The 16,260-nt window shown below is 40.6% G+C and overlaps 1 protein-coding gene across 1 annotated transcript in view; it reads right to left on the bottom strand.

Moving 5' to 3' along the window:
• The window catches only part of csmd2 (CUB and Sushi multiple domains 2), a 245,291-nt gene that overhangs the window by 127,620 nt on the left and 101,411 nt on the right, over positions 1 to 16,260 (bottom strand). The window contains exon 5 of the mRNA XM_072447628.1: positions 14,364 to 14,571. Coding sequence (XP_072303729.1) covers positions 14,364 to 14,571 — 208 coding nt within the window. The remainder of the gene's footprint in view (positions 1 to 14,363; positions 14,572 to 16,260) is intronic.

Raw genomic sequence — 16,260 nt, forward strand, 5'->3', positions numbered from 1 at the left:
GAAAGTTTTGCAATTACATAAGCCAATCAAACTGATGCTCTTGCAAACACAAGTGCATTGTCCTGAAATCAATAAGCCATCATAAGAACATGAAAAGAAGGTAGTTATTTAAGAGTGGGATATCTTTGCAGTTTACATTGACGTTAACTGATATTATAGTTTTCAACTTTTTTCAAGAGGATTTTCACAAAAGAAGTTCAAGGGTCAAGTATCTTCTTCAGAAGTGTGGAATAATGACTGACAGAGAGTGAAGAGTAGAGTGACAAGCATTATAATGATGTGGATAGCGTTCCAGTGAAGGCACTCATTAAAAAACAACCCACTCTCACGTGTCACCATGGGGGAGGACCACCATCACAAGATCACTTGTGCTTCACATGATTGAAATGTCATTCATGGAGAGGAAACAGGACTTATGGGATCTCTGAGTGGCTTCAAAGAACATGGACCATACATTTGTGCATTTTATATCTAGTTAGCGTAGATAATCTCCAAGCTACACCATTCATATTTCAACAAATAGACTGAACACAGCATGCATTTAATGCTTGGAATGGGAAACTTACTTGGTTCAAAGTTTGCAACCTTCAGGCCTACACTGGCTGCTCAGCTGATCCTCTCTCAGCACCAGCCTCTCAGTGCTCAGTGCCACCTGCTCATGCATGCACATCTTAGTTCAGCAACAGCCAATCAGCCAACATGTTTTAAACTCTCCTCTGGTCAGCTGCTAAGATCCCGCTTGTTATTTATCTCCTTTAGAGTTCGTCCAGATTGAACTGTGTCTGTGTGGGTTTCCTATAAAATAGATGATAATATTCTGAGACAACAAAGCCAAACATTTAGATGTATGCCACATAGTCTTAGCTCAGAGCAAGGACTGTGAAGGCTGACACCTCCTATCACCTTTTACCTTGCTTATTTATTGATGCTGTTTAAAGCATTTTTATGGAGGCCCATTGCTGCATGGTCTGTGATTACCGGTCAAGGCACGTTCACCAGAGTTCATAAAGGTGCCTGTGTAAATATATTCTGCCTGGCCTAGTGTCCCCTCACCAAAATATTAAAAAATAAAATAGACAGCCACCAACTGATGAATGAGGGGAGAAAGAGGTTTCACAGAGGTGGACACACACAGACAGTACAAGCACGCAAGCTGCTGTCCCTCTGCCCCAGAGAAGATTAAGTTATATTACTGTCCAAATCAACCTACATGTCCTTGCTTTATGTCACCTTGTAAGTCCCGTCCTCTTTCCATAATCCCGCAATTCTGCTTTCATTGCTCACAAACGTGCTGGCTTTTAAGCCTGAGTACTTTAATAAATGTTAATGGGAATCATCTGCATCAAGTCTCTGCTTCCATTCATTCATTATGATTAAGGCAAAAAGGCACATGTGAGAAACTGGACTGGATACTGGCTTAAAATGCAAGACAAATGTGATACCTATGAGGGGGAAACTACTAGTAGTAGTACCACTGCTACTACTACGACTAATACTACTAACAGTGTAAGACGTAACATCTGATTCATAATTTGAAGTGAATGTAATTGGAGGGCCAAAACATTAAATAATGCCGTAATTCTGCTGTTATCAATTATAAAACGCTAAATCCTGTCTGATAGAATAGTGCAGGAAACACATATTTTCAAATCATTTAATGTCGTCAACATAAAAATATTCACTTGTGTACGCATAAAGTACAGAGTAACTTCAATACATGTTCACACTCCTTCTTCCACTCTCCTCGAGGAGTGGTACTGTTTCAGACACTGCTTCTGCTGTTTCAGTGATGCATGTACCTTAGATGCCCCCATCTCACTACCCTGACCTGCTCCTCAACTATCTGGAGGCACTCTCTCTATACTAAATTAATTGCTCCTCATCTGCTTGGATGAGCTCTCTCAATACTAGACGAGCCACCCTCTCTCCTCCTAAGTATTTCCGGCTCCATAGTCCATCTTCAAAGGATGTGCATCTGTTCCTTGTCAAGAAGGAAGGTCTAAGGACGTTGTATTCTAGTGTCTATGTCATACTCTATGTCTGTCTTATGTGTGGAAGCCTGTGTGCCTGAAAGAAATTTCCTTTGGTACAAATAAAGTAATCTTGAATCTTTGAGTAAATTTATCTGAGTGCAACCAACCTGTGATGCAAACCAGAGCACACTTGTTCTGGGGACATTGAAGTGCCACAGATGTATATTGTTGAGGTCATGAGACTAAGTTTGATCAGTAACATATGGAGAATGGGTGTGTTGCTGTGTCTGCAATTCAGTGTGAGTAAACATTTGCTGGCTATAGATAGAGTTTGTGCAAGGTTGTGCTTGAGCAGTGACCCACATCAGGCAGACACATCTCTGTCCACACCAGGGATGTTCAGGGACACGTCCTGCTACTGCTGGGGCATAGGCCAGACTGCAAGATAAGACAACACCATGGACTCTTCTGTATTCTCTTCTGATTATAGGATTTACAATCCCACTGTTAGCAACAACTTCAACTTTTAACTATGTGACGGTTTGGCAGTATTTAATAAGTCTCATGGTGATGTTCTACTTTGAGCTCTTTGGTTGCCAGTCAGGTCTCCCTCCTAACATATTGTTTTGTTTTGAAATGTATGACCTCACACAAGGACATACGCCATTGGGTCCATACCCTCTCAGTAAAGGAAAAACAAAGACATTCAGTTTTATAAGAAACTAAAGGATAACAGAACATTCTCCAGATTCCAGAAGTCCATAGTGAGTCACCTGATGTAATGATGTGAACCTCCGTGTTTAGAGATGGAGATGGAGGAGCCGAGCATGGACAGAAGATAAATGGATGTGCTCTTTTTGGCATAATGACGGGATGACAGCTAGCAGAAGAAGGATTGAATGGCCTCTTAGAATCTGGCGGCAGGTGCATGTCATGCTCCAATGTGGCTGCTCTCGCTGCACTGAGGTTCAGATTTTTTTTTTATGTTACGAAAGAGGTTGGATTGAATAATCTGTGAATGGCTGGCAAATTGCCAAGAAGCCAGGGAGACGGACATGACTGTATAATGCAGTGAGGGAGTGGTGATGGGATGAACTGTATTTTCCCATGGGCAGTGCAGACCAGGTTGTTACAACTACTTATGACTGGTTATGTATTCAGTAATATTTCATCGGTCATCCGTGAAAACCCCTACCAGGGCCGTTTGATTATTTGCAAAGCTATAGTATTACCCAACTTGGGGACCTTGTTTATTATTTTTGACCTTTATTTAACCAGGAAAGTCCCACAGAGATTTAGCATCTCTTTTTCTTCACTTCTTTCTACCACTGTACCCTTTGCTGCCCTCTGCTCTAGACTACTCTTTACAGCTCCGGCCAGATTGATTTCATATTCAACGCAACCCGCCTCGCCTCCAGCTCTAGCTTGGCTAATTACTGCGATTGATTAATTGACTGGCGAGACATATTGCATAATCTTGTGACGCGTAACCCCAATCACACCCCCAAAGCGAGCAGCTTGAGGAAAGTGTCTACTATAGGTGAGGATTGTGAGAACGCAGTGATGTTTACTCAATGTCCAAATCAATTGTTATTGAGCTTCAATTCTCTTTGATCACACCACAACACATATCATGCTAGTATGTTTTTTTTAGGTTAGTCTCACTTGACCCAGGATGTGGCTTAAAACATCAAAGCTGCCCAGATCAGTGTGCTACGCTAAACTAAAACAAGTTATTGTTTTTTGAATGCAATGAGAGAACAGCGAACTGGATGGCTTTGTCTTCTTTCAACATATTCAAAGATAACTTCTAAGATGATATGAGCGACACAAAGCTAAAGTGTCAGCGGGTCCATATGGAAGTATCTGGAGAAGATCAAAAAAGATTTACAGAATTCACCTGGGTAATGGAGATATTCTTGTCTATTTTTTTCATTGTCATGGCTGAAGTTGCTTAAGATGTGGACATTATTTCTGTTTTAAAAGCTCTCCCATAGGAATGGAATAAAAATGCAACTGTTCTTTTTTTTAATCTCAGGGATGGAAAATAATACATATTAATTTGCAAGCCCTAGGCATTGATGCACAGAACTTCAAATACATGAGGGTGTACGGATCATAAGGCATTAGTGCTTCTGAGAGGCAGCTAAAAGTAACAGACTGCGTCCCAGTGGTGCAATGCTTAGTAAACACGAGAGAAGAGAGGACTAGGCAGGGCACAGTCCTCTGGCCCATTAACCTCTGTGTGTCTACCAGGATACTTACATCTATAGGAGTGCTTTTGAAGGATGTATTAAAGACTTCCATAATTCATTTCAAAGAGAACAGAAAGAATCAGTCAGTAGCTTGTTCATTCATTTTTAACTCTGTGTGGTTAGCATTAGTTCTGTAGCAATTTGTGGAGGGCGTCTACTTATCAGATAAACCAAAACAGCTATGATGATTTTTAACATAAAAACAGTCTGTAATTAAAAATAAGAAGTAGCTTGTGTAGCAATATATTTTTTGATGTCATTATGATGACATCCCAAGAAGCAGATCATAGATTCGATTCCCGGGCCAGACCAACATCACATGATCTCTCTGGGTGGAGTCTGCATGTTCTCCCCGTGTTACCGTGGGTTCTCTCCGGGTTCTCCGGCTCCTCCCACCGTCCAAACACATACATGTGTTAGGCAAAATTGGCAACTGTAAATTGTCCCTAGTGAATGAATGTGAGAGTGAATGTTTGTCTGTAATGGCTATGGTGTTAACCCTGTGATGAGCTGGCCCCTGTCCAGGGTGAATCTCGCCTAAGGCCCAAAGTCATCATGATGCTCCAGTCACCCGCGACCCCTAAAGGGAACAAGCGGTAGAAAATGAATTAATTATGATTTTGTTGTTGTTATTTGTGTTTAAATTAAAACTCAAACTGCCTTCCAGTTTGAACAATTAGTAACTCTTCAACTACTTCAGTTATTTTACAGTAAAGTATCAGCTGTTGCTCTCTGTTCCGTTGGCCTTTGTCTACTTGGATCCTTAGGCTTGGAACATGTTGCAGAAAGACTGGAAGTCGGCTCATTCCTATCCTTGGATGCCTTTAAAACCAAACTGAAAGCATTTGAAACTGCCTTATTAATGGGCAATTGTTCTTTTCATAACCTTGATCATGTTATTTTATTGTTGTTTGTTTGTATATTTGTTGTAATTGTGTGTGGAACTTTGCTGCTTTGGCCAAGACTCCCTTAAAAAGAGGTTTTTAATCACAGTGGGACTCTCCTGGTTAAACAATGGATCAATAAATAATAGTGCAGTGTTGCCATTCTTTGTTGAGAAGTAACCACTCTTGTGTCCTTGAAGTGGGTGGAAGCCAGCGCACCTTGTGAAACCCAACTGAAAGATGGATATACCAACGTCTGTAATTTTCTCTCTTCACTCCAGTTGCCCTCTTGGTCACAGGGACAAGTCAGAGTGAAGCGCTGGGGCAGAGGGACTACAGCTCAGTACCAGGTGTGGGATGTGGAGCTATTTGAGGTTTTTTTGGCAGCAGGTGCAGAGTGCCTCTTACCTGCAGCTTTGATCGATGGCAGGTTGTAGATTGTGTTCTCAACCAAGAGTTTGTGTTAATGAATCCTGACTCAGACAAACGGATGATGAGAAGCAGGGGCGGGGAGTCCAGTAAAAACACATATTGATCCGTGGGTTGAGCATTGGCCGATAAATAACAGTTTTTAAATGACTAAAGAGTGGGTTGTCCAAGAAAGTAGTGCAAGATTGATAGGTGTTCCCTGAATGTTAAACATATATTTATCAAAGAATTGATCAAATGGACTGTACAAAGTAAATATGGAATAAGTATAAGAGTATAAACATTCTTAGCCATACGTTTTTGGGTGATTTGGTGTGGATCATCATTCCTAATTGAACACTATCCAAATTATCACAATTGGGTTTAATAATCAAATACAGAATAAAACAGTGGTTTTAAGTACTTCTCCTAAGCCGTGGTACCCCATATTTTACGTTACATTATACACTCCCCTTGTTGAGGTTTGTGTGATAAAATACATATTATAAAGCAGGCATGAAGGTTATTGAGTTATGTAGAAAAAGCTTCAGTTGTAGTCATCTGGACTCAGTTAGAAAAAATAGATGTTTCGACTCTCATCCAAGAGTCATTGTCAATCAACCTTGACAATTTAGTTGTTTCCTAAATAGAAACAACTAAATTGTCAAGGAAAACTAATTACAAGAAATATCCAAATGGTCAATAAAAAGACAAGGATAGTTAAATAAACTCAAAAAGCGTGGGTGAGGTGGCCTTTTCAGTATATGGGGCTATTTACAACTCGGCAAGCCATTTCATCACTACAAACCTTCAGATCCTTACTGCAATATTCATGCAAAGTAATTACTAGTAAGCATGAATGCACAAAGAAAACCGTCTCGCTTGCACAAATTAGCTCCACCTCAAACTTGCCACAAAACATTCCAGAACATAATAAAATCTCACTCATCTCCTTACAGAAAATGACAATAGGCAGTATAATGAAAAGAGGCTTTAATTGGACAATCAGGATAATAACACACACAGAAGCGAGTCAGAGGCAATACCAAAATCTCCCAAAATGAGACAAGACTAATACTGTTATTCTGGATTACTGGTTGAAACGCTTATTGCAGAAAATAGAAGACTAGACCATAAGAAATGAAAAAATATATATCTATTTGCCCACCCACTCAACTCCAGCATTGTATCCATTTAAAAACACATCCATGCAAATAGTCCTCGCCTACGCTTGGCAGTTGTGTACCCAAAATAACAGACCATGAACACATTATGTTTATTTTACATACAAGCAGGGGACTTCAGGGAGTGGGCAGGTTCCCGTTGTCAAAATGCCAAAGGAGCCATGGTTAGAAAAGAATTTGAAGTTATTTCTTAAATATATGATCTTGCTTTGTTAGAGAGGGTTTCTGGCCTGCTGTGATGGACGTGGACCAGTGAAGTCCTGCTAAAGATGTGTGGGAGGAGCAGCATGGGAAAATCTCACATTTTCTGCAGTTTTAGAGACAATACACATTAAGCATTTACTAATATTCCATTAACGTTTGAATATTTTAAAGGTGCAGTGCATAACTTCTATGTCCACCTGCTCATCTCCATGCAGATGCTAATAATTTACTTGGAGTGTTCCAAAGTTATGGAAAATATGGAAGAATATGTTCAGATAAAAGAGGACAAACCATAAGAGAAATTATAACATATTCTCTTTTGGCCTTATTTCATTTGTTTACAATCAGATCCAGTTAAACATGCTTGGGAGCTGCACAAATGACACTTGTGCTAGCTATTGCCACATGACTGGGACTTTGTAAACCTTAAGCTATCTTTCCTCACTTCAGTTCAGTTTATGTGACATTTATAAAAATATTTAAAAAAAAACGGGGCATCCACATTAAATGAATGAACACATAAGTCGAAGGTCATCAATCCTTTTTTGACACTTATAAAGATAGATTACAGTTAGAGTTGGATGAAGTAGATTCTTCTACAGTGCATTCCAGCAACCTCTTGTCTCTTGTATTTTTTTGTACTACCAGGCGGGACATGCTGACACAGAGGAGCACGGCAGGGATAATCCTTCTGCTATCCAAACGTTACTGTCTCAAGTCCATAAGGTATTGGCTCAAAAGAGAGCGGCGCTGGGCTGGGGGGCTACCACGGCGTATCAAAACACTTAGATCTGCTTTAAAGGAAGAGAGTTGTATTTAACCAGGGAACGTTGTGTTCTCAAAGATAGACAAATAAAAAAGAAACAAAAAAAAAACTGTCTTGGGGGAAAAGAGTTTGAAAAAGTTACCAGACCATAAGATTGTTTGGGAACACTACGCAATAGCGCAGTGGTGGGTAGGTAGTGGTGGGACTAGCTCACAGTATCTCAGCGGAATCCTGCCAGAAGATTAAAATATATGATGGTACTTTGCAAAACAATTGTGTGCCAAAGAAAATTACAAGTCAAATAGCTGTGAGTTCCACTTAGTAAAGCACGGGCAAGAATGAGGATCCAGCAATTTGTGAGTGTCAGGCGTTATTTACATTGCCTCAAAGTGGATAGTGATGAGGAGGAAAATCAATGTGGATGCAAACAGTGTAATGGCGTAGTAATGCATTCCCCCGGCAGCAGGCGGCACAAACAAAGCCCTGATCGGGTAAGACCAAGAGAGGCGAGGTTCTGGCACCAACTCTTCAGGATCAATCAGGATGTATGTTGGCCAAATGTATCCCCTCTGAAAGATAGGGTTCAGTCTACACTGTGGGTATTTTTGAGTTTTGAACACTCATATTTATGGGTCCGAAGTGGCGTGAGACATGTTGGTAATGTGCCATTTTGAGAACAGAAGCCACTAGACCACCTGCCTCCTGAGCTTTGGGCTGTACCAACCATAAGTCTCAAAAGAATGGATTATTCTTCTAAAATAGGGGCTGTTTAACATCTCCAAAGGCCCTGTTTGTAGTCAAAAATTGATTACTTCCGATTCCTGAAATCGCTCCAGACTGTGGAGTGAGCACTTTGTTTCAGGTAGCTTATTCACACAATAAACTATCGAATTTACAAGGTGGCTTAGTGGCTATGCTATTAAACCTATTAGTCTACTTACAGACTTAACGCTAGCCTTATTTCCTACTGTCCAGGTGGTTGATTTGAAGTCTGAGTAATTGAATGCTTTGAGGGCTTGTCCGTACGAAGAGCGGCTGTGAACGGAGTGGCTTAGACGTAAAGTCTGCAAAAGTTAATTGCAGTAAGTTTTCGCTGCTCGCCTAGAAGTAGATGATGATCAAAAAAACAAACTTCTGTCTTCTTGAAGTATCACTGCTGTTCATTCCCAGTGATTTTTTGATGTAGCATCATGATAGCTAACAGCAGAGGTAGGCAACACACAGTGACGTCCTCAAAATTGCACAAGGACGAGTGATTCAAAAATGCAGTAAAATCTCGATACAGTGAGATTTGTTCCTCAATACAAGATATTGAGGAACAAAATAAATAACAAAATTTACGATTGAACAGAAACAACTTTAAACAATGATCTTTGTCAATGTGTTCAATACATCTAAATGGCCTCTGACTCAGAAGGAAAATCTGTGTGAAGTGAGTAGCTTCTGTTGTGGATCAATCAGGGAAGTGTTGTTTTGACCCTGATCCTTGGCCTTTTTTCTCTGACTAGACCAATGAACCTGTCCATCACATATCAATCAATACAACTCTCCAGTGGCAGTGGTGGTGGGAAGTAAGCCTTGTATTCTGTATACAGCCCCACTCTTACTTGTATCCCATAACACAAGACACATCCAGACGGGTGGCACACAAAGTATTGAATATTTTAGAAGTTTGAAATTCACCACTAATAACAGTGGTTTGCTGTTTGCTCTGAGCAACATTCGGAACAGAGTATATGGGACTATATGAGCGAGTAGTCATCATTACATTACAGGGCAGTGCTCATACTATAATGCCTGATCTGTGTTCAGTAGTGGTTAGTTTACAAAACAAGAAGGCACTGAGGAACACTAAAGCGACAGCCACAGGCAGTTGGCAGAGAGGGCCAAAGCAGCACCAGCTGAGCCAATAAACATTGAAATACAGAGCGCTTTACAGGGAAAGACGGATAGAGAAGTGTTGATAGAGGAAGCAGGTTCAGAAGGAATATCTAACCAGCCACCGCAGAGTGAGAGAGACCCTGGATGCATGTCACTTTCACTCATTCACTCACTAGCAAAACATTCAAAGGAACTCTTGATTGACTGTGAGCAGACTGAGAATTGGGCCTTGTAGCTTGATATTGAAGTCTCTTTGAATCTGTGCTTGGCTATCTGGGATTTGATCACCTCCCAGACTCCCCAAGACACCAGCCTGACTCTTCTGCAGCCATCTGCCAGTTGTGGCAGACTTAGCAGCTCTCATTGTTGATGTGTGTGGGCCTAAATATTCCTCTGGCAGCTCTTTGTGGTTATGGATGCCTGCGGTGGTGCACCTTTGAACTCAGTACGAGGAAATACTAGACAAGCAATACAGGGAACACTGGTGCAAGAGTCATTAAAATGTGCAGGGAGTCATTGCAATTAATACAGCATAAAACTAAATTAATGACATAATTTAGGTGCAAGAGCCAACCGAACAAATTAAACAGCTGCTTCTAATGCTGCTTTGACGGCAATTAAACTATATCAATGTTGTTAATGTAAGAATCTAAAAGAAGAAAATCTGTCGAAACATTACAGCTCATGACAATAAATTATATGATTGTGAAATTGGTTTCCACTGAGAAATGACACAACGAGTTATCAAAAACTGTTGCAGCCTGACTACATTGTGTAGCAGTTTCAGAGCAAATAAGTAACTTTAAATTGTTTTTGGAGCCCATTTTGGAGCACGAAGAGAATACAATGACCCTAATTCATTATGGATGCTGTACTACATTACAAGGTCAAGAGCTGCATTGTAAAATTTGGCACGCCATTACTGTGTCCAGGGCATACAAAGAGTTTAACCTCCTGCAGATGGCCAGAGTCCATTTTAGATCTCTGTGTAGAAGAGAATGGTTACAGTAGATGGATTAAGGGCAAGTCTCAAGTTGACATCTAATGTCTTTGGTTTTGTGATCCATATTTCAACAGTGAAAGGCAATTTTAGTGGTGAGTGGGTTGGTCAGTGAGATGTCCATGGGAGCAGTAGAGAGCAATAGAGAAGACCTGTCCTCTGCAGGGAAGTACACATGGAAGTGTGAAAGTACGGAGCAGAGCTGAGGGATTGAGACCTCCGACTGGTGGCCAATTAGAGAGGTCACTCGGAGCGATCACTGTCGAGAGGCTGACCTCAAACTCTCGCAGTGTATGGTTTGGTGAACAAAACCCATTGGAAACCCTGCTCGCCCACTCCACCGGACAATAGAGGGTCGAGGAGGGCATTCTCGAACAGGATTCTACAGCTCCACTCCCACAGTAAACGATACAGGACGACATTCTCATTAACTACAACTACTTACCCTTTTTAAAATAAGATAACCATATCCGATAACTCTACACTCTATCTCCTTGTCTAAATGTATATTTATATGCATTATATGTACTTGTACCATTAATTATACAAACACTCACAAATACATTTCACTTCAGTAAAAGTTAAAAACATTTTTTTTTTTAAATTTGATATTATTAATTGTCAAGCTTGAACTTAAATCATTTTTAAAGAATTTATGTTTTAAAAGTGTTAGAATAACATAGAATCGACAAAACCCTGTAACAGGCAACTGGCACTTCATATTGATACTTTATCAAAGTACCACACTTAATACACCGCAAACAATTCTTTTTCAGGGTTTTTATACTTTGGCACTGTATACATTGTTTTTGGGTGACAGTAAACAGGACATTTTTAGAGGTTTATTGATCCATTAGGTAGAATACTCGTCATCACACCTTTACAAATGTTTTAATGTAATAGGGTAAACGGTCACCAGGACCAGGACAAGAGTATTGACTATAAGTCGTGTCCATGTGTCCGTCATGTTGTTCTTGATAGGTGAAATAACAGCAAATAGACACAGGCTGTTGGTGGTAATGAAGCTCACTAATTACTTTCTGGTCTGAGAGAGTTGTCAGGCAGAGGAGGAGCCGCCGCCGCAGATGGTGAGAGACCTGCACAGACGCCAGGATAGCCTACCTCTTCATCATTAGAGCTGAGTACTGTGTTTATATGAGGAGCGCAGTGACTGGATATGGTCAAAGAGAGAGTTTAAATTACACTTGAAAGGCACAACCGGCTGATAAAATAATACACCCACTACGGAAACTTATTAGATTCAATAGGCTCATTATGTGTTGGTATCAGTGGGCCTTGATGGTGTTTAAATCCAGCACTTAGCCACTCTCTTATCACACTTCCAAGCGGACAGCATTTAGGTCGCATTTACGGAGACACCGCAATTACGTTTAAACAAGCCAACTTTTAAAAGCGGTCTTAATCTGAGGGCGCTTTCTAAAGACCTTAATGCTGGTAAGATTTCTATGTATGGCCATTAGTTTGAAATAAGGTTAACGCTGTAAATCTGCAACCCATATGTAAGGTTTGGAGTTCAGCTGTGTTGGTTTGGCCAGAGATGTAATAATACTCGTAGTATTTGGGCCAGGAAAGGTCCCTGATGGGATAATGATCTTTTGCTCCCATTTTTCCTGAGCTGGACTCAAAGACATACGTGTTTTTCTATACACACAAAAGACCAATTTCTCTGAGAAATTTTTCACAAACAATCATGTCCAGTGTTGTGCCATTTATCCACAACCATCATCTCCATTGCAGCATGATAATGTATGGCCCCATGTTGAAAGGATCTGTACACAATTCCTGGAAGCTGAAAACATCCCAGTTTTTGCAGCATCCACACCAGACATGTCACCCATTGAGCATGTTTGGGATGTTCTAAATCACCTGTGCAATATTCATGCATCTTGCACACTTGTGAGGTGGGATGGATTATTAAATACCAATATAAATAGCTCAGTAAAACGAACGTTGAACAATGTGTGAACAATATTTGAGAGATAATATGTGTATTTCGTGTATATAGAAAAAGTTGAATATATTTCAGTTTAGTCGCGTTTTCTATTTTTGTTCTGTGTTGATGCAAGTAGTTTGAAATTAATCCTGTAACAGTGCAAGGCGCTTACAAATATGCTTGCGGGAAAATTGTGAGAATCTGGCAAAAAATCTAAACATGATATGGAGTGTTCTTTAGAGTTCACATACTTATTGTCATTCCCAAATCAGCCTTCCTGGTTCTTTGTTGGCCCAAGAGTGTTGTGCCCTGAGCGCGCATGGAGCACTCACCGGGCGCCCTCTTTGTTTCTGCAGAGTCGACTTCTGACGAACCCTTTCTCCACGGCCCTGCACTTTCCCGCACACTTAGCCTGCTACTGTCTCCGGTTCAGTGGGCTAAACCGAGGCACTACCTGGTCCACTACCTGGTCCACTACCTGGTCCACTACTACCTGGTCCACTACTACCTGGTCCACTACTACCTGGTCCACTACCTGGTCCACTACTACCTGGTCCACTACCTGGTCCACTACTACCTGGTCCACTAACTGGTCCACTACCTGGTCCACTACTACCTGGTCGTCCCATATGGAGCGTGAGATGGTGGTTCGTGTCAGGGAACAGGGAATCATTTTAATTATTTGTGTATTTTGTGATTTATGACTGCTTCCCATGCATTAATGTCATGGCCGTATGGAGGGCTGTTATGTTAAAGGTGTATTATGGATTTGTTCATTTGTTTTAATTCTCTAGACCTTAAAACTCTATAATTTGTCATTTGGTTTGGGAGAGGCTAAGATATTTAAGGGAAGCTTGAGAGTGTGTCCTTGGCTACACCGTGGGTTACTGGCTGCTGCTGTAAGTTCTGCCTGTACTGAATTTGTATTATTTTTGTGGCTGCTTTTCTGCACTTTAAATATTTACATTTACCTTTGAAAGTGAACCTGCGACAAACGCACAAACTATATAGATTTTTGAACTATTTGCATGATCAAACTGTAGTACTTACACCACATTTGCATTAGAAAGTATACATGTTATCTCACATGGTGCCAATGAGACTAAGACTAATTCACTATAATATATATATATATATATATATATATATATATATATATATAATTCACAAGAGTTTTTTTGTTTTGTTTATAAGAGTTCTTCTATTAAGAGTGTTTTTTTGAAACTTCCTATAAATTATCCCCCTGTATCTACTGCGTTGTAACACCGACATTTCCCCATGTGTGGACAATAAAGGATTATCTTATCTTATCTTATGTACCAGTATTTGTATTAGTAAGTGCTTTACTGTGACATTCAAAGAGCTGTTAACTATGTTATGCTGGTTTCCCAACACCAGGGCAGTGTTTCGTTGAGCAGTTATAGATCAATATTGTGATTTATTGATACATACATATAACTATATAGCAGATAAAATCACAAAATGTCTTCTTCAATGTGATTTGAAAAGACAGTTAGTAGAGAAACTTCCTTCAAATTTCAAAACCACATAAATTGTCACACTGAGCAACAGGGGAATAGCTTTTATAAACTACAGTTTTACTAGTGCTATTGTGCAAAATTGCTTGTTTGGAACCCTCAACTCATTGTTAAAAAAGCACAACATAACAATCCACCAGCTCTGTGTCTCCCCTGTGTCTGTGTCCCAGCACTATCCTACTCTAGTTCCATCATGCGTACAAGCGCTAGTAGGCAGGTGGCTCTCTAGTAGGCAGGTGGCTCTCTGCTGGACTTCTCGACCCTCTGTGTTCCGTCCCCACCCCTGACCAGAACGCAGTGGGCCCCGAGCACTCACCATTGAGAGGAGCCGTCGGTGCCGCTAACCTCCAACAGGTCGTAATCGTCCTCCAGCTGAAAGTCAGAGAAAACCAGGGCGATGGTGTCCCCGGGCTCGGCCAGTATAGTCCAGGTGCAGTCAGCGTTGTTGTTGTACTCGCCGGGGTAATTAGGAGTGGTGATCACCCCACTCTGGCCCCTCAGAGTCCCACCACACCCATCGTCAGCTGTAAGGGAGGAAGAAGTACAGAACAGAATGATTAACACATCTCTGAATAATAAATGTAACCAAGATGGAAACAAATAAAACCTGAAGACGTACAAGTTCAATTCAAATGTGTCAGCAAACAACAAACTTAAAGCTCCATTACCAGTTTTCAAACTGTGAAAAGAGGAAGTATCATTTAGCACATTGCTAGTATCCCTATGCATGATTTTTTGGGTGCATATACAGCTTTAGAACAGCATTTTTTCAGATGAAATGAAGCAGGGGTGGAACGCCATCACACAGCCAATCAGCTCTCAGCAATTTGTTGTCTTTTGGGTTTGCAATCAATAAAATAAGTGTTTATATTTTGACCCATCCTTAAGCCAGTGTCACTGAGCAGCCAGTTTGGAGCCGTGGGAAATCTACTCCCAGACACTGGTACAGATCGTATTGTATAATTAGCATTCATATTTTATATAAACCCAGACACAAGAATAACATGTAAACTTCCCATAAAAAAGACCCCAAACGGCATAAAATCTGTGACATTGTGTTGTTACTGATGCTGTTTAACTTTATGACTCTTGCACTCTTCTCTTGTAAAACACATTTTGAAAATGATTATTCATGTTTTTATTTTCCTGTTCTGCTCAACAGATAAACTTAGTATGCCGTCGTGCTACTGTGTCCTAACAAATTTGTGGTTTATCCATTTTATAGATGACTGATTATGAACACCTACATTAAGAGCTAGCTTTTCAACAGTAAGCGTGTGATCTCAATGGACTATGATCACAGCATGTAAAGTGGCAGAGCGATAACAGGTGAGGAAATATGTAAACAGAAGAGGAGTGAGGGTAATGGATGCTGAAGGTCGCTATGATCCATGAGGCCGACAGAGCCTTGAGTCGCACAGAAACCTTATGCCAGCACTAAAGTTGATAAAGGAGAGTATTAGGACGAGGATATCAGCTCACAGCTCAGGGCGAAGGGAAGGACATGAGTGCTGTAAAGTGTAATTGTATTGTGCAGTCTGTAGCCGCAATACTAGAAAGGCTGTTTATATTAAGATGCTACTGCGTGCTGTAACAGGTAATCGCAACTTACAATAACAACGCCATCCACATAAAGATGACGCAAAGTTACATTTGTTTGTGGTGAAGTAGCCCTTGCAAGTTGATGGTCCGTGTTATGCGCAGGCATATGCGGTCTATTTATTTAGGCTTGGGACGGGACAACCAGACAACTACAACCAGACCGCAGTTCTCAGATTTTCTTGAAACAATCGTCCTCAAACGCCAATTGCAACTTTGCAGCAATTCTCGAAAGGACATAAACACTATTAATAATGAAAGATTTTTGACTGCAATTTCTCGTTTGCCTGCGGACATTTTTAGCAAATACAAAATTCAGAGGCATAATAGAAAGGCATGTCTTTTTCTGTTCCTTTTGCCATAGGCCAAATAGACAGGCATAGCATCGGAGCGCTACGGTGAGCAGGAGGAGGCATGGGCGACTGATGCAACCCACAGCAACATGGGGAGAGTGATTAAATTGTGATTAATGCAGATTTGTGTTAATCAAAGAACCTCTTCCCTTTTAAGACTCGGAGCATTTAATAATAAAGCAAGCTGCTAATATGATAATTCCCATGCCCGGATTCTGATATCTTCATTATACAGCTTTAGACAATGCATTCAGATAAAAG

This window comes from Eucyclogobius newberryi, unplaced genomic scaffold (genome assembly GCF_026437365.1).
Source record: "Eucyclogobius newberryi isolate DKJ021-1_F unplaced genomic scaffold, fEucNew1.0.hap1 SCAF_16, whole genome shotgun sequence".
Taxonomy (NCBI): Eukaryota; Metazoa; Chordata; class Actinopteri; order Gobiiformes; family Gobiidae; genus Eucyclogobius; species Eucyclogobius newberryi.